This window comes from Gymnoscopelus braueri (assembly GCF_963280865.1).
Source record: "Gymnoscopelus braueri genome assembly, chromosome: 10".
Taxonomy (NCBI): domain Eukaryota; kingdom Metazoa; phylum Chordata; class Actinopteri; order Myctophiformes; family Myctophidae; genus Gymnoscopelus; species Gymnoscopelus braueri.
The window spans coordinates 15,537,236-15,561,425 of NC_137611.1; the positions used below are offsets into that span (position 1 = coordinate 15,537,236).

A 24,190-nucleotide genomic window follows, 5' to 3' on the forward strand; every position below is an offset into this window, starting at 1 on the left:
GCCTCCCCCCTCCCCGTCTTTTTTCCCGGACGACGCCATAACGCAGGGCGCCATCGTGGCGGTGACCGGCGACGGGGTCAACGACTCGCCCGCCCTGAAGAAGGCCGACATCGGGGTCGCCATGGGCATCGCCGGCTCCGACGTGTCCAAGCAGGCGGCCGACATGATCCTCCTGGACGACAACTTCGCCTCCATCGTCACCGGCGTGGAGGAGGGTGAGGAGGCGGGGGGGCGGGGAGGGGGTGAAGAGAGGGTCAGAGGGTGGCGTTTAGAGAAAGGAGGAGGGTTTGGAGAGGATTAACCCTTTAAGACCTGAGGCGATTCTTTAAAAAAATCTAAATCCTAACAGTTTTTTGAAGAAAATATAAAAAATATTTTTTCACGATTTTTTCAAAAATAGCAGATCTACAAGCTCGTAGCGCGGCACTCGGTGCCGCGCTATGAGCTTGTATATCTGCTATTTTTGAATAGCCAAAGACATCTAAAGTGACACAGAAGCGTTCCAGGTATCAATGGGTTAAGGGAGGTGGGGATGGAGGAAGGAAAGATGGGGGGGGGTAGGATTTAGAGGAGGAAAGAAGCATTGAAAGAAGACATAAAAGGGAGTTAAGGCGGTGTCGCAGTTTATGAAATATAAGGGATTTACTACATTTTACTGATGTGAGTTAAAGGTTAACTAGGTAACTTTGAGGCAATTTTTTAATTTTTTTAATATATATTTTTTATTTTTTTCCCCTCTATCAGCCACTAGAATATAATTATGCTGGGGTGTTTTCCTGCAGAAAGACACATCCCTCTGGCTGTGTTTTGGTTTTGTTCCACTGTTTATGTTGACATTCTTCCCTTGCAGGGATGCCTCTGGCTGTGGGGGGAGAGGGGGGCTTGGCCGGAGCTCTTAATTGATCCCTTTGAACTTCAAAGGGGTCGTGCACTGAGTTGATTGATTGGGCCATAAAAGTGTCAAACTCGTTCGGTGCTCGTTGGTGCTCTCTCTAATCAATGAATGCATCAAAGACAGCAATCACTTTGATACCTGTCAGAGAGGGGAGGGGGGAGTGTGTGTGTACACACACAGATCTGCGATCTTACCTAGTATACCTTTAATCAGTGGCTTTATCATACCATCATACTGTGTATGTGGTATCTCTTCAACCAGCCATCCCTGTTCAGGAAATTGAAAAAATAACCTCTGTTCCAATGGATTAAATATAGTTATTATTTAGTCTCAAGCGCTTGTTAATACTTTTCAACGGTTCTCTCTGTCTCTCTCTGTCTCTCTCTCTCTGTGTCTCTCTCTCTCTGTCTCTCTCTCTCTCTGTCTCTCTCTCTCTCTCTGTCTCTCTCTCTCTCTCCCCCTGTCTGTTCCCGCAGGCCGTCTGATCTTTGATAACCTGAAGAAGTCCATCGCCTACACCCTGACCAGCAACATCCCGGAGATCACTCCATTCCTTCTCTTCATCATCGCCAGCGTTCCCCTCCCTCTGGGAACCGTTACCATCCTCTGTATCGACCTGGGCACCGACATGGTGAGAGGAGAGAGTCTGCATGCTGCCGAGACGCACTCATAACAGCACCTCCACTTATCCCTTTAAGACCGGCAACGCATCTGTGTGTCATCTGTATTTGTAGAAAATTTGTAGAAAATTTGTAGAAAGCAAAGATTCAAGTTAAAAATGTTTTCTTTAAAATATATATATATTCCAAGATTTGCATCCATTTTCCATGATTTTTCAAAAAAATAGCAAATACCAAATACATATCATTTTTGCGAACCACTGATATTACAGCAACATACGTTTTTTTTCTAAAAACTGTTAGGATTTAAAAGATATTTGTAGAATTTTTTTAGAAATGTTTTAGAAAGGTTGTAGAAAGCAAAGATTCAAGTTAAAAATGTTTCCTTAAAAATGTATATATATTCAAAGATTTGCACACATTTTCCATGATTTTTCAAAAAAATAGCAGATCTACAAGCTCATAGCGTGGCACCGAGTGAGCTTGTAGATCTGCTACTTTTGAATAGCCCAAATAAATCTAAAAATGACACACAGATGCGTTCCCGGTCTGAAAGGGTTAAAGAAGGGGATGCGCGCCATCGACCGCTATCTGTTCCCTTTGGTCTCCAATCTCCTGTGTTCCCTTCCTATCTGATCCATGTTGTGTGCCTGACGCATCTGCCTTGAACAGAGCCTCTGTGTGTGTGTGAGGCCATAAGAGAGAGAGAGAGAGTGTGTGTGTGTGTGTGTGTGTGTGTGTGTGTGTGTGTGTGTGTGTGTGTGTGTGTGTGTGTGTGTGTGTGTGTGTGTGTGTGTGTGTGTGTGTGTGTGTGTGTGTGTGTGTGTGTGTGTGTGTGTGTGTGTGTGTGTGTGTGTGTGTGCGTGCGTGCGTGCGTGCGTGCGTGCGTGCGTGCGTGCGTGCGTGCGTGCGTGCGTGCGTGCATTTGAGGCAATAAGTGTGTGTGTCAGTGGTGGAAAAAAAGTACTCCCCTTTTTTACTTGAGTAAAAGCATCAATACCACAATGTAGAAACACTGTTACAAGTAAAAGTCTGTTATTCAGAATTTACTTGAGTAAAAGTCCAAAAGTATTCGTATCAAAATGTGCCAAAAGTAAAAGTACTCATTATGCAGAATGTCCCATTTCACAAGTTTTCAAATGTATCGAATGTATAATTTTTTTTTTGAAAATAGCAGATCTACAAGCTCACAATGCGTGGCATCGCATTGTGCCAATGTTAGTTGTTATTTAGTCACAAGCTCTTGTTAATATTTTTCGTTGGTAAACTATTTATAAAACCCACGACTTAACCAATTTAAACCTGCCGTCCCTATTTTTGGCATTTCATTAATACGCAGAAAAGGTTTAAAAAAAGCACAAAAAGCAGACCTACAAGCTCACAACGCGACGCATCGCTATGCGCGTTGTGAGCTTGTAGGTTGGCTAATTTTGCTACCTATTCGCGACACTGTGAAAAGAACGTAGTATACTTTAAGTTCTTACTCATTGATTGGTACCACTATAAAAACAAAAAATTCAAGGTTTTAAAGAAGCCCACAGGTTTGTTTGGGTATCGCCGCCGGTGTGAAGACATATACAGGGCTTTTGATAAATGTCACTTGTTGACATTTGCGCAGCCATAACCTTTATTTTACGAAACGTAAACATTGCCTCGTCGCTGCTGTGGTTGTATTTCATACCACCAGGCAGGCACCAGCACTATGAGCTGAATGAGCAGCCTGTATATGTTTTTATCCTCCTCAGTGATGCCAGCATGATATTTCTTATACCATTCAATCCAAGAACGCATACTGTGTAATTCTTAGATTTTTAGCTATAACCATTATTTTATACTATTATGCTATTCAAAAATACGAGCTTGAAGATCTGCTATTTTTGAAAAATCGTGAGCAAATCTTTAAATATATGTTTTTTTTTTAAAGCAAACTAAATCCTAACAGTTTTTTTTTAAACTTATGTTGCCACAATATCAGTGGTTCTTTAAAAAAAATCATGTCAAGGCCCCACCAAAATGATACGTTTTTGTCCACGGACCCCCATCTCAAAATATGTTGTTACAGGGACCCTCCCAGAAGCAAAGATTTGAGTAAAAAAAAAATTGCATATATAAATATTCAAAGATTTGCACACATTTTCACGATTTCTTTCTCTTCAAAAAATAGCAGATCTACAAGCTCATAGCGCGGCACTCGGTGCCGCGCTATATGAGCTTGTATATCTACTATTTTTCAATAGCCGAATAAATCTTAAAATGACACATCAGATGCGTTCCCCCCGGGTTGAATGGGTTATGGGATCTGCAGCTATGAGCGTACATACCGTCGATGCCTCGCGGTTATATCTTCCCCTGTGAAAACGGAGGTCAAACCCCCCCCCCCCCCCACCAACATCACAGTGAAAATGTTTTGAAGGGAAGCGTCAACACACAGTCCACTTTGTGCGGCGCTGTGGATTTATTGAAAAATATGAAAGACGAGAGAGTGTGTAGGAGAGGCGAGGATATAGTCAGAGACAGTGGTGGTGGATATTTTACTTAACACATTCACTGCCGGGGGCTTTCTAAAACAGGCTGTAGCTTCTGCCTGCATTCTGACTAAAATCTTTCAAGAACTACAGACTATTTATCTCCAGTATGATCGATCCCATGACGGTTGCTAATCATGGAGGGTTTCACCGTGCTGCCGTGAAAAAAGAAAATGTCATTGCGACCTCCTGTTGTCTTGTTATACCCAGTTGAAAATAGCATGTCTCGACAAAAGGAGCCGAGATACAGAATAATTCCCAAATACTTTAATCAGGAAGTGAATGGAGCAGTAAATCTTTGGATCACGTTACCTCCTGGTTCTGTGTGAAAATAAATATATATATATATATATATTTTTTTAATGGCAGTAAAAGTAGCAAGACCACAATATAAAAATACTCTTTTACAAGTAAAAGGCCTGTGTTCAAGATGTTACTTGAGTAAAAGTACAGAAGTATTGGCATCGGCCCGGACGGTTGGCGTAACCGTCTGGGCACCTATAGGCTGGCAATCCTAGCCTGACGTCGCGGGTTCGACTCCCGATCCCGACGGCCTTTGCTGCGTGTCACTCCCCATCTCTCTCCCCATTTCCTCTCAGCCTACAGTCCTATCAATAAAGGCATAAAAGCCAAAAAAAATAAAAAGTATTGGCATCAAAAAGTACTTTTGGTAAAAGTACTTTTACCAAAAGTAAAAGTACTCAAATGTTTGAAAATAGCAGATCTACAAGCTCACAATGCAACGCGTTGTGAGCTTGTAGATCGTCTATTTTCAAATAGTGTATTTATAAAATAGGGCTAAAGTGGTAAATGTACGTTTTATAATATAATAATTTATATCTGCAAAGTAACTAGAAAGTAAAGTTTTCAAATAATTGTAGTGGAGTAAAAAGTACAATATTTGCCTCTGAGATGTAGTGGAGTAGAAGTAAAAGTATATGCTGAAAACTGGAAATGCTCCGGTAAAGTAAAGAATACCTAAAAAATTTCAGTACTTGAGTAAATGTACTTAGTTACTTTCCACCACTGGTCAGAAAAAAAGGCTTCTGGATGCATGTAATGCGTGTCAACAGTGATGCGTGTGGCTCCCAAGGCGTCGCAGCATTAGCGTCTGGCAGGTGCCTTTCATCCATTTAAGACCTGAGGCCCATAAAAAAAACAAAAAAAAGTCTTCTAAATCCTAAATGTTTTCTGAAAAACTCATATTGTTATATCACTGGTGCTCAAAACCTTTTCATGTCAAGGACCACCCAAAGTTATATGTATTTGGCCGCGGAACCCCCCCCCCCATCTAAAAAAATAAAACGATTTGCACAAATTTTCACGATTTTCTGTATACGATAATGGTTAAAATGGTCAAAATGATACGCTATATTAACTACTTTTGCTGACCCCTGGGGGTCCCCGGACCCCACTTTGAGAACCAACCAGTGCTATAGCTAAAATCTAAAATGACACGGGTGCTTTCCCCGGATTGAATGAAATTAAGTAACATTAGAAATACCTAGATAGATAGATAGAACAGTATCCTGGAAACAGTTCCTTTATCCAAAGAGTCTACTTTGGAAAAAAAAATCACAGTGGAATACTCTTTTTTTCTTTTCTTGGCTCACTGCCAACACGGGTTTGATGTCGAGAGAGTGAGAGAGAGAGAGAGTGTGAGAGAGAGGGAGAGAGAGAGAGAGAGAGAGAGAGAGACCCAATTTATGTGCTACTGTTTCCTCTCTCTCTCTCTTGTCATTTCCAATCCCCACTCCACTCCAAATGTATTCCTGATGGTGTCAAAAGCAGCTCTCAGAGACAAGCTGCTTTTTGTTGGACGGGCACAATCTGTCACCGTTAAAACGGAAAGCAAAGACAGAAAGACTGCATGAGACGTATTATCTCTTCATTTCGTTTTTCTAATGGCGTTAAGCTTCATTTGACGTACTCTACATGCCTAAATGAACGCAGCCCCCCATAAGACAAAACCTAAAATCACATCAGTGTTGGACACAAAGTAGGAGGAATAGTTCTGTATTAAAACATGGACTGCATAAGCATGAGCTAGTAAAAAAAAATCATTTTTAATGAATTGGCCATATAGTTTATTGCTGGGGAAACCCCCTACAGCTCATGTTAAAAAGAATCCTCTCTGCTGTCTGTATGGAATGGTTCCACATTTAGCCTGGTGACATCAAAGACATGGATCCTTTAGGTTTCATGCTAGCGGGGAGAGTTTTATATAAATGTTTATATAAGCAATGGAGGATCATAGGAGTGTAATGTGCCCCCTTTTTTGGGTCGAGATTTTTGCTTTTAAGATAACTGGTTTGATGTTCATAAGCATGACATTTTGTTCAGCCTTTTTATAGCGTTCAAAACGTTTTTCTTGAAAGTGCACCCATAATGCTGTGTAAGAAGTCGGAGGCATAATGGAAAATCTCCATAATACATACTCATGGCTTGCACTGAAATGAGACGGTTGCAGCTGTTATGTTATTATGCTGTTACGGTATTGAGTCTGTCGTGAATAAGGGACATTTTTATAAGTTCTCTTCAACACTTTGCCCCAAGTTGAAATGTATAGACCCCTTAACAGACGACGTCACACTGGTTGCAAGCGTCATACTGGTTGCAAATGAAACCCATTCTGTCAGGTCTCGCTAGGACGCGCAGCACTAGCCAACACACAAGAGGAGGTTGGGGTGGGCTGAAACCAGCGCACCCCAAAACAACAGGTTGAGAATTGATTGCATGAAACAATCACCTGTGCATCCAGTCTCAATGTTGGTAAACAAATAATTGGTCTATAGGTTAACCCATTAAAACTGGGAAAGAGTCATTTAAGATTTTAGCTATATATATATATAGCAACATTTTTATAACGTTTTAGGATTTAGAACAGGATTTAGATTTTTGAAAACAATATTGAAAGTGTTTGAAAAATGTATGAATAATTATTTATTTTTAACACAAATCTTCTCTTCTGGGGGTCCCTGGCACAAAACATTTTCAGATGGGGGGGTCTGCGGCCAAATATATATCATTTTGGGGGTCCTTGTGGCACGAGAAAGTTTGAGAACTACTCATTTAGACGGATTTGTAGAAACGACCGCAGGTCTTTAATGGGTTAATAACCATTATAGCCCACACCCAGGGGTGCATGCACCCCCAAACTATGTGCAGACTCGGGACCACAACCATGACTAAACTACAGAGCCCATAGCCCGTAGCAATTATTTTTGAATGAACAGCAAAAAAATATTGAAATGTTGGTCAATGTCGCTGTCTAAGTTCATATCGATTGACCAACCCACTGAGGAGAAAAATTAATGAGAATAAGTCCTCATCCGATGGGATGTTTTGTCACTGTAGCACGCTGAGTGCTATTTTGTCTTCTCGCCGACACAATTGATGAGACGGTTTTGTAATTAAAGCTTCTGTGTTTTATTGACTACACACACATATACCTGAACAACAACAACACAGGATTATATCGGTGGTGCCAAGTCTATATATAGTCTGCTTCTTGCCATTATGCGTTAAAATCAAAGTCCTTTATAACGGTGGTTCTTCTCAACATTTAGTGTGTGTGTGTGTGTGTGTGCGCGTGCGTGTGTGTGCGCGTGTGTGTGCGCGTGTGTGTGCGCGTGTGTGTGCGCGTGTGTGCGGGCGTGCGCGTGCACGTGTGTGTGTGTGTGTGTGTGTGTGCGGGCGCGCTTTTCTATTTAGTCTCTTGGACACGCATGTACTTTCAATCTGGCCTAATTTTTTTGGCCATTTCATTATAGGCAAAAAATATTTGTTTTTAGATCCTCAAATATAGCAGATCTGCAAGCTCACAACCCATTGCATGGCTACGCGTTAATTGTGAGCTTGCAGGTCGTCTATTTTCGCCACATGACACCGCGTCGTACGACAATGTTTAAAACAGTGGTTAACGTGTGCGTGTGTGCGTGTGCGCGTGCGCGTGCGCGTGCATGTGCGCAGCCCAGAGCCAGTGCCCTACTAAAGAGGAGAGAGGAGCACAATTATACATTTTGGGAAAAACACCTGCCGATCAATTAACCTTGGCACAGCTCCCATGAAACACTCCCATCATTTCCACCCATACACAGCAAAGAGCCCCAAAATCACACCCTCACCCCTTTACACCACAACCACCCAATAAACCAATAAAACCATCTGTCCAGGCTGTGGGACCTCCAGCCTGCCTGACTATACAGCTTCCATCCATAGACCATGGCCAAAAAAATAAACAGATTCAGGAAAAGTGAAAAATTTACTCCCTCTCAACCAGTGTTGATTTCGTCGACCAAAAACTATGACGAAAAATGTTCGGCGACTACCTTTTTTCACTGACGAAAAACTAAATAAAAGCTAAGCTACGATGATGACTAAAATTAAGACTAAATATATTGACAATTTCGTCAACAAATAAAAACTAGACTAAAATGTTAGGTAGGGGACAAGTGGAGAAGAGATCCAGTAGAACTGAGACAAGTCGTTTTATGTTTGGTTGCACTCGGGTGTTGCGCTCTGAAAATAGCCGATCTACAAAGCTTGTAGATCGGCTATTTTCAGCATGCAACCAAGTGTAAAATCAGCCATTATACGACACCATCAAGGCACCGTCAGAATACATTTTAGTCGACTAAATCAACTGTAGATTTAGTCGACTATAATCTTATGATATCTAGTCGACTAGAACTTGACAAAAAACGAAAACATTTCAGATGACTAAAATATGACTAAAACTAAATGGAATTTGATTCAAAAGACTATGACTAAAACTGAGTCAAAATGTGCTGTCAAAATCAACACTACTCTCAACTCCCCCCGGGCGGCCACATGCCAGTCACTGGTCAATATGTACGAGTTCAGATGATTGATGGGTCAAAACCACTGAGGGGGGGGGGGGGGGGGGGGTGACATCCAGTGGTGGTCAGTAAAAGTATCAATACTGCAATATAGAAATACTCTGTTACAAGTAAAAGTCCGGAATTCAAAAATGTCTTGAGTAAAAGTACAAAAGTATTGGCATCAAAATGTACCTAAAGTACCAAAAGTAAAAGTAGTCATTATACAGAATGTCCCATTTCAAGTTTTCGGATGTATAAAAATCATTTGAAAATAGCCGATCTACAAGCTCACAATGCGTGAGCAATTGTGAGCTTGTAGATCGGCTATTTTCAAATGGCCGAAATGCATATAGGGCTGAAGTGGTTAATGTGTGTTGTGTAATAATAATGAAAATCTACAAAGTAACTAGTAACTACATTTTTCAAATAAATGTAGTGGAGTACAATATTTGGACTCGAGATGTAGTGGGGTAGAAATAAAAGTATTGGAAATACTCAAGTAATGTACAAATACCTCAAAACTGTACTAAAGTACAGTACTTAAGTAAATGTCCTTAGTTACTTTTCACCACTGCGAGTGCTCAATGCCAATGTACGAGTTCAGATGATTGATTGGTCAAACCACAGAGGGGAGGGAAAAAAAACAACATCCAATGACATTGAATGACAGAATGACAATCCAATGTTTGATTGATTGAATACTTTATTTAGGAATACATGGAAGTACAGTTTACAATACAAGGTCCTCTAAAATGGATCGCCCATAAAAGCCAACGGCTTGTTTCAAATGAGATCCCCACATACTCAAATCATGGTGACATAGAAAACAGACAGATAAACATTACTATGCAGAACATCATACAAATAGCTTGAGATTTCAAGTTATGAAAAACTAAAAAATATGCACTGTAAACAGAAGACAAAAATATGTACAGTGAACAGTAGACAAAGAATATGTACAGTGAACAGTAGACAAAAAATATGTACAGTGAACAGTAGACAAAGAATATGTACAGTGAACAGTAGACAAAAAATATGTACAGTGAACAGTAGACAAAGAATATGTACAGTGAACAGTAGACAAAAAATATGTACAGTGAACAGTAGACAAAAAATATGAACAGTGAACAGTAGACAAAAAATATGTACAGTGAACAGTAGACAAAAAATATGAACAGTGAACAGTAGACAAAAAATATGTACAGTGAACAGTAGACAAAAAATATGAACAGTGAACAGTAGACAAAAAATTATGTACAGTGAACAGTAGACAAAAAATATGAACAGTGAACAGTAGACAAAAAATATGTACAGTGAACAGTAGACAAAAAATACGTACAGTGAACAGTTCGAGGGGGGGGGGGGGGGGGGCAGGGGGTTAGGTTAAGACTTTGACAGGAGCCAGTGTGGAATTGCAGCCTCCTGAAGGTATTTTTTTTAGGGCATGTCATTTTATAATTGGGGGATATACTGTACTACAGTAGTAGGATGGTCAGTTCAAATATTTCTTGAGTTCCATAATAAATAAAATAAATATCTAAGAACGTATAAGGACAGTTGTGAGGACAGAAGAGACCATTACGTACATACTGTAAGTTTTCTCTACCACCATCCATGCTCCTGCAGTTGTTAACAGCTTGTTAACAGCTTAGTTTGGCTCCAGGCTAGAGGCTGCGGGAGCCATGCAGAGATTTATTGGTGACAGGCTGTGCTTTGAGTGAGCTATGAGTATTTTTAGCAGGCGCTATGCCGAGCGGAAAAGGCTACTGTAGCTGCAAAACATGTGCTATATCGACGTTATAGATGTACCGCAGCACAGTTTTAAATCCCAAAATTGAGAATTTGAGAATTGGGATCCCGTGGACTTCCTCTCTCTCTCTCTCTCTCTCTCTCTCTCTCTCTCTCTCTCTCCTCTCTCTCTCTCTCACTCTCTCTCTCTCTCTCTCTCTCTCTCTCTCTCTCTCTCTCTCTCTCTCTCTCCTCTCTCTCTCTCTCTCTCTCTCTCATATACACACACACACACACACACACACACCACACACACAGCACAATGGCGATGCTTTGTGAGCCACTGGCCTAGTGTACCTGTTCTGGAGTGAACCTTCGGCAACATTAAAAATAGAAGATCTACAAGCTCACGTTGTGAGTTTATAGCAGATGATGATCCTGATTTGAGCAGATCTGAGCTTATATGTTCATCTGTTCACTGTACATGTTTTTTGTTTTTCATACCTTGAAATTTCAAGCTATATGTATGATGTGCATAGTAGTGTTATCTGTTTTTTCTTTTATGTCACCATGATTTGAGTATGTGGGGATCTCATTTGAAACAAGCCGTTGGCTTTCATGGGCGATCCAGTTTAGAGGACCTTGTATTGTAAACTGTACTTCCAATGTACTGACAACAGATCTGCTATAAGCTCAGATCTGCTATAAGCTCAGATCTGCTCAAATCGGATCATCATCTGCTATAAACTCACAACGTGAGCTTGTAGATCTTCTATTTTTAATGTTGCCGAAGGTTCACTCCAGAACAGGTACACTAGGCCAGTGGCTCACAAACTTTTCATGTCCAAGGACCCCAAAATGATATGCATTTGGCCGCGGACCCCCATCTCAAAATATTTAGTTCCAGGGACTCCCCAGAAGCAAAGATTTGAGTTACAATGTCGCTTTAAAAAATATATATATATATATCAAAGATTTGCACAAATGTTCACGATTTTCAAAAATAGCAGATCTACAAGCTCGTAGCGCGGCACTCGGTGCCGCGCTACGAGCTTGTAGATCTGCTATTTTTTTAATAGCCAAAGCGTAAAAGGTTAAAGTGGTTCAAATGATTGTGACACCACATTAACACATTTTGCTGGGGACCCCCTCAAGGACCCCTGGGGGCACACCACTTTCAGACCCATGAACCAATCAACAACACTCATCGTTTTACAGCGTAGCACGTTTTGCTATCTCTTTGCTATATTCAGTTGGTTTTTGGTCTAGACGACTTCCAGACCAAAACAAACTGAAAATTTGTCACATACTGTGGCTGTCACGCTGGGTAAAGCCCCCCCCACCCCTAAATCCCACCTAAATCCCACAGATTTCCTCCCCTAAGTCACATATATTGCACTGCTGCTCGCCTGCCAAAGCCCTCTGCCGATATATCTCATTTAATCCGGGAAACGCGTCTGTGTCATTTTTTTTATTTCTCTGGGCTATTAAAAAAAATAGCAGATCTACAAGCTCATAGCGCGGCACTATTTTTGGGGGGGAAATCGTGAAAATGTGTGCAAATCTATGAATATATTTCTTTAAAGCAATTTTTTTTTTCAACTCAAATCTTTGCTTCTGGGGATTCTACAAAATGTCCTCTAAATCCTAGGGTTAGGGTTAGGTCTAAAGCTTCTGGGGGTCCCTGGAGCTAAATATTTTGAGATGGGGGTCCGTGGCCAAATGCATATCATTTTGGGGGTCCTTGACATGAAAAAGTTTGAGAACCGCTGGCCTAGTGTACCTGTTCTTTCGGCAACATAAAAATAGAAGATCTACAAGCTGTTGCACACATGCTGCATCTAACATTTTTTTGGGGGGAAAAAATATATGTTGCTTTATGGTGTTTTTTTGGGCGTCCTTGACTTTTTTCATGTCAAGGTCCCCCAAAATGTTATGTTTCATCTAAAATATTTTGTTTCAGGGACCCCCCAGAAGCATTTTTTTTTTTAAATGCATATATTATATTCAAAGATTTGCACACATTTTCACGATTTTCTTTCTCCAAAAATAGCAGATATATACTGTAAGCTCATAGCGCGGCTATGAGCTTACAGTATATATCTGCTATTTTTGAATAGCCCAAAGAAATTAAAAAAAGATGACACAGAATGCGTTCCCGGTTTGAATGGGATATGGACTGAATTATTATGAATGTCTGGGAATCTCTGCACCGTCTGTCTCTCGTATGGCGTCTCTCTCTCATGCTCTGTCTCATCACGGACGCCCCCTCTCTCTCTCCCCCCCCTCCTCTGGAGATTGCCATGCTCTCTCTCTCTCTCTCTCTCTGTCTCTCTTCTCTCTCTCTGTGTCTCTCTTCATCTGCACAGTAATTGAGAGCTGAAATGTGTTGTGGGCTTAGCGATCATTTCCAGAATAGTGCGTATGTCCATCTATTCTTGGAAAGACAAACACTGAGCGTCAGAATAGAGACGGCGGACGCAGTCTGAAGAGATTTCGAATGTACTTGTTACCATATGTTTGCTTTTTTTTAATGATTGATAACGTTTATTTAGAATCGTGAATCAACATAAATGGAAGGTGCCATATGTTTTAATTCTAACCAATCCAATCATTTCGTCAGAGTAGGTTCATCTCGTTACGGGGAGAGAAATGATGATATGTAAATGCGCACCATTCTTCTGCAGCAATAACACCAGCTGTGAAAGTTCCTGTGAGTGCGTGTATGTATTGTCCTTGTAAAATGAACCACTTTATAAGCCACTCTTTTATACTTAGTCGATATATATGCGACACGTTATGAGCTTGTAGATCTGCTTTGTTTTTGGAAATTTCGTGAAATATATTGAAATTCAGGTTAAAGTTATTTTTTTTTACATTATATCCCGCCCCTCCATCCCCCTCAAAACTAAAAGAAAGGCTGACCTCACTAATAATGCTCACTTGAATACAAGTGAGCATTATTTAACTCCTCCTTGGTAGTAGCATCCTCTGCCCCCCCCCACCCCACCCCACCCCCACCCCTCCTTCCTCTGTAAATACACCTGTTGATGCTACTGACATTTCTACCAATATGTATTGTATTGTGTTATGTATTTAATTGTATTTAAGTGTTAAATAGCTCTATATTCTGGTAGTACTCATTGCTATTATAGTGTTTGTTCAGTAAAAGGAGTCTCCATGTCTCTCCAGTTCTTTATAGATGGGTTTCCCGTTTGTAAACATGAGGGGATGATGCGCGCGCAGTGGAGGGAAGAGCCTGTAGAGGGCGCTATTACCCGCAGCAGCTATGGCCATTGTACATTGATAAAATAAATGGTCTTCACCGGGTTTAATGAAAGTAGATTAAATGATGCAGTTTGTAATATCTTCTTTACTCAATAAAAATGATTTGTCGGAAGTTGTATCTGTCTGTATATAATAGCAGCATTATGCCTATTATGCCTATAATAGCAGCATTATGCCTATCTAAATCCCGAAAATAACAATAGAGTGAATGGCACTTCCGGGTCGTTCTACCTCCCGCATGCGCAGATTGCACACTCTGCTCTGTGATGACGTCGCGCGGAAACCCATCTATAAAACAGAAAATGCATTTTCAGTGCTCTCTCCTGATTGGCTTAAATGTTGTCACCTACCTGAAAATGTACTATATTCTGTTTACTAAAGAGCTGGAGAGACCCCTGTGACCGAACAAAGCCTCTGTAGCAATGATTACTATCAGAATATAGTACTTTAACCTTTTTAACAAAAACTAAAAAAAGACCAAAAAAATATCACTTACCCTACCTTTAAATTGCTTGTAGATCTGCTACTTTTGAATTTGAATCCTGAAAATTAACACGTTTTGTACATATGAGGTTTCCACCCGACAGAGACGATGTGTATTATACTGATTGAGTACAATGGATCACAATGGAAAACAAACGAAGCCCCCCTGGGGCTTGTTTGTGTTATCCTTTTAGCATATAGCCTTTGACCGTACTACCTACTACTCTGTATTCAATCAATCAAACCTCCCCAGTGGTGTAAAGTAACTAAGTACATTTACTCAAGTACTGTGCTTAAGTACACTTTTGAGGAGTTTTTACTTTACTGGAATATTTCCCATTTTCAATACTTGTACTTTTACTCCACTACAATTATTTGAAAACTTTAGTTACTACTTTGCAGATTTAGATTGTTATCACAAAACATACATTAACCACTTCAGCCCTATATATAATTCGGCCATTTGAAAATATCCGATCTACAAGCTCACGAGCTTGTAGATCGGCTATTTTCAAAATATTTTTATACATTTTGAACTTGTGAAATGGACATTCTGCACAATGAGTACTTTTACTTTTGGAACTGTAAGTATATTTTGATGCCAATACTTTTGTACTTTTACTCAAGTAAATTTTGATTTCCGGACGTTTAGTGTGACAGAGTACTTATACACTGCAGTATTGATACTTTTAATAAGGAAAACATTTGAGTACTTTTTCCACTACTGAACCCCCCCTTCTCCCTGCTCCACCCCTCCCCCCAGGTTCCAGCCATCTCATTGGCCTACGAGACGGCGGAGAGTGACATCATGAAGCGCCAGCCCAGGAACCCCAAGACGGACAAGCTGGTCAACGAGAGGCTCATCAGCATGGCCTATGGCCAGATAGGTCTGTCCTGTCCTCATAAGTCCCCCGAGTTCAACACCCCCCAAGGTCTCAACCCTGAGCCACCTCGATGGTGGCCAGCGTGGGGCCTCAATTACCCGAGTCCCCAGTCATAAAAATAAATGTTACGGCCGTAAAAATGTCAAATATTGACATTTAACGGACACACCGGTAGTTCCTTGTCTAGTGGTGTACCGCCATAAAAGATTAGGTACTTGGAAGAGACAGTAAAAAAGAAAAAAGAGGACGGGTGCGGGTGGGGGTAGAAATTAGGGAGGAGGCGTGAGCCAATATCGGAGGAAATGTTCCAAACTCAAATATTCTGCTTTGACCTTTTGCAGCTAATGAGAGAGAGGATAGTGGAACTATATAACTAGTTCAGTGTTTCTAAAATGGAGGTAGACTACTGTAGTTACCCTGAGGTGTACTTTGGGTACTTCTAGGGGTACTTCCCTTTTCTCTTCTTTTCTTTTTTTTCCATCCGATATTAATTATCAACAATTTATTCAATGTTCATAAGGTAAAAAATATATAATCTCGAAACTAGCTTACACGGTAGAAAAATATTTTATATGACATTTATTTTCAATACAAACCAAAATGGCAATATACTGTATGGCAATTAGGACCGGGCAATAAAAATACAAGTTACCTGCTCGCCCACTGCAAAATGTATTATTATTATTAAAGCCAAACTAAAAAGATATCGTCTCTGTTGGGTGGAAACCAGAACTGTTACTTTCCAGGGATTCAAATTCAAAAACGGCAAAAGCAGCAGATCTACAAGCTCAAAATGTGTCGCTTCGCGCCGCGTTTCGAGCTTGTATATCTGCTACTTTTGATGCTTTTGCGTAACACAACACTATATAGTATGATCAAGTAGGGCGTTAATATACGGTTAAAAACTAAAAGTTAGAATATAGATAAGAGAGCAGCAACCATATATGAAAAAAGAAAGGAAAGAAAAAAAGGAAAAGCTATAAGGCAGCAACACCAAAAGATTCATCGATAATATCAGGAAAGGATGTTTTGTGCCGGCAGGGCTGTTAGCCGGGGTACAGTACATTATTAAAGAAGGTTTGGGAACCAATGCTCTAGTTCATGTTTTGCAGGCCTTGCAGAACTTGATGGATGTCTGAGGAATAAATATGGGCTGAGCGGTTAGTTAAAAAATCATAAGCTGGCCCAATTTCATAGGCTATTAACCCATTCAGTACGGGAACGCGTCTGTGTCATTTTATATTTGAGCTATGATCATTATTTTATACTTTGGCTATTTTTTTCCAAAATAATCGTAATATGTATCCAAAGATTTGCACACATTTTGTGCAAATCTTTGGATACATATTATATTTTTTGAAACATTTTAACTCAAATCTTTGCTTATGGGGGTAGTCCCTGGAACAACATATTTTGTTTCAAAATGTTCAAGATTTAAAAAAAAATAGCAGATCTTCTCGGTGCCGCGCTATATGAGCTTGTATATCTGATATTTTTGAATAGCCCATAGGAAATCTAAAAATGCTTTCCCGGCCTTAATGGATTAAATAGGTCAAAAGGCTTCATTAGTTGAGGGTTGAAAAGGCTGAATGCAGCAAAAAGTAAAAAAATTACAGTAGCTCAAATCTACTCCTTGATGTTTGAGATCAATGGCTCTCAGCTGGTTTTTCTCCTCAATAGGCCAAAGGCCTTGTTGTTGTTCTGTTGCCCTGTCTAAGCTGTTTTCTGTCCGTGACCTTTTCAGGGTGTTCTGCTTCTTGGGTCTTGACCCAAAAAAAAAAGAAACACAGCTTTAGAAAAGGTGGCATTTCTTAAAAAACGTGTATCTGCATATTTAGTTGTTTGTACCTTGACATTCTTGGTGTGTGTGGGTCTAGGCTGCTGCCCTCAGACCAGAGTGTGATCTGTGTACAAAATGTACATTTGTACAAGAATGTGATGACGCTGTCTTTGTTGTCTGCAATCCCATTCTTTTTAACAACTTAAACCATACATGGGCAACTGGCGGCCCGGGGGCCACAATATGCGGCCCTCATGTTAATATTGGAATACTGATATATTATTGATTTCAGCTTGTCAATTCCAAACATGACCAGCTTTGATTACTTCAGTCTATATTAGTAGCTTAATGACTAGTATTAACATTCTATTATCTTTTTTATGTCCAATGCATTTGTATTTAAGTTCATAAAGTTAACATAAGTAAAACTAAATGCATTTGAAATGAAATAAAAATGTTACTTTTCAGGATTCCAATTCAAAAATAGCAAAAACAGCAGATCTACAAGCTGAAAACGCGTCACACGCGTTTTCAGCATAATTGTGAAAGCAGCCGTAGATCGGCTGCTTTCACAATATGAATCTTTGGAACCGAGTCAAATAAAATGTAATGCCTCAACTCCTACAATTCCAAGTGCTTGTCAGGGTGGGGGGTCCCCGTTTCAAACATGATTATTTTGGGGGGTCTCGGCTTAGAGCCCTATAGAGCCCTATAGAGCAAGGCAGTTAACCCTTCAGTTACTCCAGAGGAGGTGCTTGATGCTGGACGGTGTCCACCTTAAAGGACCATATACCAATGCTCCTTTTAAGGTGGACTATTTTCCAGAGCATACTGTGGTTAGTTTTTTTTCCGAGGAGGCCATTGCCACATTCCATCCTTTTCAGACACGTGAAACCATTGGCTTCCAGTAATTTTAGAAACTTGAAACAACGCCTGAGATGTGGTAATCCAACACATCAAACACCCACACAATATCATTGGGCGGTTATTCCTTTATTGTTGCATTTTTAATGCATTTTAAAATATGGATCGATTTGAAAGGTCTAGCCGAAAATACAGTGGTAGTCCCTGGCTGAAAAACACTGATATAGGCCTACAAACAAAATATTCATGACTTTAGCAACCCGATCACCGGGGTATTATTAATTTTTGTTGTCATTTCATGTTTCTGCAAACCATGGATAAATTGAATCTCATCGTTTCTGAACATTTTGGACCACGTGGAATCAATTGCCAGAGAAATCATATTGTTGTACGTTTCGGATGCGTATAGAATCTAGACATTATCTGAACAATGCAGATCATGTCGACTCAATGGAGCATCGCATTAGTTATTAGTTCAGGCAGGCAATGGAAGTGGAGCCGCTCTCACCCCCCCCCCCGTCCCGTCCCCCTCCCGTCACATACACCTAGGATCTATAATGGAACAACTACATGGTCTATTTAAGCCATTCAATCCAGGAATGCATATACTGTGTCATATTAGATGTTTTTTCAGCTATAATCATTATTTTATACTTTGGGCTATTCAAACATAGCAGATCTACAAGCTTGTAGTGCGGCGCCGTGCTATGAGCTTGTACTGTAGATCTGCTATTTTGTTGTTGTTCAAATCTTTGAATATATGTTTTTTTTTACATTTTTAACTCAAATCTTTGCTTCTGGCTGATTCTACAAAATGTCTTCTAATGTTGCTATAATATCAGTGGTTCTCAAACCTTTTTCATGTCAAGGACCACCCAAAATGATATGTGGCCGCGGACCCTCCCCCCCATCTAAAAATATTTTGTTCCAGGCACCCCCAGAATTAAAGATTTGAGTTAAAAATGTATATATATTCAAAGATTTGCACGCATTTTCACAATCTCTTTTTTTTTCTCCAAAAATAGCATATCTACAAGCTCACGTAGATCTGCTTTTTTTGAATAGCCAAAGAAATAAAAAAATCACACCCTGTGTGAAGTGGGCGGTGTATTCCTAGCTAACTACAATACTGAAAGGAGTCAACCAATGATGTACAAAAAATAAATAACTATATAACTAAATAATAAATACATTTATTGAAACACTCTTTATGATGGACAAAACCATAACTTGAAAAAAAAAAAATATGTTTTTTTTCAAGTTATGGTTGCTTATATAGGGCTATGCACATGTGTCATGTGACACTGGCCAATCACAGTCCTGAATAGATTGTGATTGGCCAATCACAGAGCAGGATAATTGTACAAATTTCCTGGGCCCAGATCACAGCGCAGGAAAATGTACATTTTTCCAAATCTCACTTATAGGGGCGGTTTCACCGCCCAAAAATTACGATTTGTTCCTGGATTGAATGGGTTAAGCAGACAGACCAACGCTCACTCCTACATGCTCAGCATCTCTTGCTGTGCATGAGGCTCAGGAGGAGGTAGAGCGGGCTGGCTTAGGAATCAGAAGGTTCCCGGATCCCAGGCTCCCCCCACTGTGTTGCTGTCAAAGTGTCCTTGAGCAACAAGACACTGAACCCCCTATCTGCTCCTGAGGAACAGTTTGGTGCCTTGCATGTTTTTGAGTGGTGCTAGCCACTCCAAGGAGTGACTTTGTCCTGGTGTGTGTGTGTCTGTCTGTCTGTCTGTGTGTATGAGCACGGCCTCTCTGTATGTTTGAGCACAGCCTCAACAGCTGCGGCTGATTGCAACACAAAGATGCAACCAGTTACACTAATTATACACACACACGCACACACACACACTCACACACAACACACACTTTTGAGTAAAAATACTTAATGAGTAAAAATACTTAAAATGAGTAAAAATACTTAAATATTAGTAAAGATACTTTAAAGTTCCTAAACTGAGTAAAAATACTTTAAATGAGTAAAAATACTTTAAATGAGTAAAAATACTTAAAAGATGTTAAAATGAGTAAAAACACGTAAAAATCAATAAAAACATTTTAAAGTACTTAAAATTAGTAAAAATACTTTGAAGTCATCAAAGTCTGTAAAAAGTAACTAACGAAATGAACTCATGAAAGGCACCACTCTCTTCACACTGGTGTGATTTTTTTCCTCTGTGTGTGTGAATGTAATGCACACTGTATAAAGCTCTTAGGATAAAGGCGCTAATATGACAGCTTGTCATTGAACAAACTCCCCCTGCTCCCTTTCCCCCCCCCCCACCCCACCCCAGCCTCCTCCTGTAGTAGCATTTAGTTCTTCACTATGCCACTCAATGCAGGGTGGCCGGGTTCATATGTATATTATCATGATCTTTAATATCTGCGTATCTTTCTCCTCTGCCCTATGAGGGGTTCATATATCTATAATATCCATGTAATAACTGTGTATGTTTAATAATGTGCCCGAGTCAAGTCCGTCACGCTTATTGCGCTGATTTGTTCTGGAGCATCGTGGGAGCGGAGCCCACACCAAATGACTGTACAGAGCATAATAATATCTTTGCAATAATAAGGGTTTTGGTCTGGATGAGAGAGAACGTCCTCCTGACTGAAATAAAAACCAGCCAGGCTTGCTGTCAGCGGCGGTTTGAGCCCCGTGTGGCGAAAGCCAGAGCGAGACGTGAGCCGTGAGCCGTGAGCCGAGGAAGTGGTGGAGCGGTGGTTGCGCTGTCGACTTTAGTTACTAGTTACTTTGCAGATATAAATTATATTATGAAACACCACTTTAGCCCTATTTTATACCCAGGCTATTTGAAAATAGCCTAAGCTCACAACGCGTCGCGACGCGTTGTGAGCTTGTAGATCTGCTATTTTCAAACAATTTAGTACTTTTACTTTTGGTACTTTAAGTATATTTTGATGCCAATACTTTGGTTCTTTTACTCAAGTTAATTTTGAATTCTGAACTTTTACTTTATATTATTATTATTATTATTATTTACTATATCACAGTATTGGTACTTTTACTTAAGTAAAGAATTTGAGTACTTTTCCCACCACTGTCTGAGTTGCATAAGTGGGAATCAGCTATTGGGCCCTATCCCTACACCTTATCCCTAAATTTATTAGCCATATTGTACTATTTTGAAAAACATTTTTAAAAAAATCAACTAGCCGATCTACATCGACACGTTGTGAGCTATTTGAACTGTTTTAGAATGTTTTTAAAAATGGTAAAAAAAACATTGCAAAAAGGTTTAGGGATAAGGGGTAAGGCGGCGCTCAAGATAGGGCCCATAATCTCCATGTTTTAACTTTTTGTGTTTTTACGTAAATTAACACCCTACTTGACCACAGCGTCACACAAAAGTATCAAGAGTTGCAGATCCACAAGCTCGAAACGCGTTTTGAGCTTGTAGATCTGCTACTTTTGCTGTTTTTGAATTTCAATCCTGAAAAGTAACATGTAACAGTGACATATAAATGGTGCATTTATATTTTTAAATTGAAGCATCTACTGTAGTGTAAAAGTCACCTTTAGACTGGTCATTTTACATGTCTGTTTTTATTAGGACTATAGAAGCGTTCATTTTCTGAAGTCTGAACCATTAAGATCAGTTACTTGAAACGTCTGCCGTCAGGTTTTGCACAAAAGCAATTTGAATAAAATGACTATTGGCACATGATTCATATAGTAGTAGTGGTTTCTGTTTATGACGATGACATGGGTCTGAATGATTTTGATTGAAACGTTTTTTTAATACAAATAGTTCCAATGGCATCTACACACGTGGTTGTACACACACGTGGTTGTACACACGTGGTTGTAAGTATAGGCTTATCGGTGCTGCGAGGATGAGGGGGTACCTGGAAAAAATGGCTCCCCTCCAAGGGGTACCTGGGCCCAAAAGGTTTGAGAACCCCTGATATACAGTACATAAGGTGCCTGATATCCCAACTAGCACAAAGGATCATTACATCCTACGTTTCTTTTCTTTTTTCTCTCTCCAGGCATGTTTCAGGCCCTGAGTGGATTCTTCACCTACTTTGTGATCATGGCAGAGAACGGCTTCCTGCCCCACACCCTGCTGGGCATTCGCCTCCAATGGGACGACCGCACGCTCAACGACCTGGAAGACACCTACGGACAGCAATGGGTATGGAACAGGGTTGTAACGATGCATCGATGCATCCATTTTAATTCAAACAATCGAAGTATATTGATGTAAACAGCAACATTATCGTATCGTTTGACTTTGTATCGAGTCGTTTTGCAATGAAAATAGTCGATTGTATTGATACTAAGTACTTGTGCGTTGTATTTAGCAATTTTAAGAAGAAAAAATTAAAAGAGGGGTTTAATTACTTTTCCATTCCATATAGCTACCGATAAATGTGTGTATTCTCTGTGTTCAATGTGCGGATTTGTTTTCAAATACAATGTCCATGTATTTGCCAGAGAATCACTGTGTTCATTTATTTATATCCATAATAATAAATGTTTCCCTTAAAAAAACCTGCACTATCCACACGTTTCACACAGATTTAATTTCTTTGCTAAATAGTTGCTGTATCGATTTTAAATCATTGAATCGTATCGTCTCGTATCGCCATGAATGAACCAATATCGTCCATGTATCGCATCGTCAACCATGTGATGCGTATCGTATCGCTGTTCAAATGTATCGTTACACTCCTAGTAGGGAAGGAATGGAGGAGAGGGAGAGTTTGCAATGAGAAACGCAAAAAAAAAGAGACACGCTAACGCTGCACATCTCAATACCTATAATTGGCTGGGTGCTGGATCAAACTAATACCTTGTAGAGTTGGACAGAAAGATCTGCATGCCAAATAGCTCCAATTTAAAGGTTTTTATTTTATCCTCTGCTTTGATGTTTGGAGCTCCAGGCTCTTCCTCAGCAGGTGTTTGCATACTGTACATGTACAAAATAAAAAGGAGCACTTTTATGTCTTCATACTTTAACCACTCAAACCCTCTTCTTCTTCTTCTTCTTCTTCTTCTTCTTCTTCTTCTTCTTCTTCTTCTTCTTCTTCTTCTTCTTCTTCTTCTTCTTCTTCTTCTTCTTCTTCTTCTTCTTCTTCTTCTTCTTCTTCTTCTTCCGTGTATCATCTTCAAATGTCCACAATGTCCAACTCAGTATCGTGTAGCCATGCCCTTGTCTCTGGTCCCAATTGGAAGGGGCCGGCCTCCGAAGGTGGTGTTAACTCACTGAGTGCCAGAATTATTTCTGGCTATTTCTGGCCAGTACGATTAAATTATTCTTTTTTTCAAAGTAAAAAAAAGTGCTTAGGAAGCGAGATACAGCCTTTTCAGTTATAAGTTAAACAAGGAGTGGATGGAGCTGCAAATCTTCAGATAATGATATCTTGGGTTCTAAAAAAAATATATATATATATATATATATATATTAATTTTTTTCAAAAACACGTGAAACACGTTAAAGGTATCATGACATTCATTTTCACTTTTTTTATTTTCAATGTTTTATTTGGGGTTTTATGACCTCAATTACACCCTAAAAACCTGAACTTAGAACATTCAGTGGATTTTCTGTGGTCTGGGGTTTTCTGAATAATTAGGCTGAAAAGTAATCTGAGCTTGGCCCTTCGACAGTGAGGTCACAGTCGATTAATCCCGCCCACTCTCCTCCTCGCCCCTCCCCTCCCCTATCCTTTCCTTTGGGGGGGGCGGAGCAGAGGCGATGATTGACAGGCAAAATCCCTCACCAGCGACACCCGCAGGCAAAGATTTCTTTTTTCATTGCAGTTGAAAAGGCTTTAGAAATGTGAGAGAAAAACACCTGCCATGGATCACTGGAATGGAATTTTCACTTAAAACTTTTTGTACACTTTTGAAGGACCAGGACAAAGACTTTGAATGTGGTGTAAAAGTGAATGTCATTAAACCTTTAATGGCACTGATGTGTTCGGCAGACTGCTCAGGCTCGTCTCACTCGCATGCTGCGCACTGTCTGCCAAGCCCCACTTCTTCACAGCTGATTTGAAGCAGCCGACTCCAGTGTGCAGGCGGTTCAGTATAGGGTCCATTGCCGGCGCGGTAGGTAGGTCCTCTCCTTCAACACCACCTCCTCCCGGGTCCCAGATGTAACTGTGGATAAGGGAGAGGGCCCAGCAGAGATTCCCACTCCTGCTTCCAGGATGCCGCCATCCATGCACTTGTGGACAAGTCCTCCGGGACGGAGCGGAGCATCTCTTGTGCCGCCTTGTTGTAAGGGT

At 40.2% G+C, this 24,190-nt stretch overlaps 1 protein-coding gene across 1 annotated transcript in view; it reads left to right on the plus strand.

Moving 5' to 3' along the window:
- The window catches only part of atp1a2a (ATPase Na+/K+ transporting subunit alpha 2a), a 97,527-nt gene that overhangs the window by 60,883 nt on the left and 12,454 nt on the right, over positions 1 to 24,190 (plus strand). The window contains exons 17-20 of the mRNA XM_080441107.1: positions 47 to 215; positions 1,372 to 1,526; positions 15,147 to 15,270; positions 21,944 to 22,089. Coding sequence (XP_080297233.1) covers positions 47 to 215; positions 1,372 to 1,526; positions 15,147 to 15,270; positions 21,944 to 22,089 — 594 coding nt within the window. The remainder of the gene's footprint in view (positions 1 to 46; positions 216 to 1,371; positions 1,527 to 15,146; positions 15,271 to 21,943; positions 22,090 to 24,190) is intronic.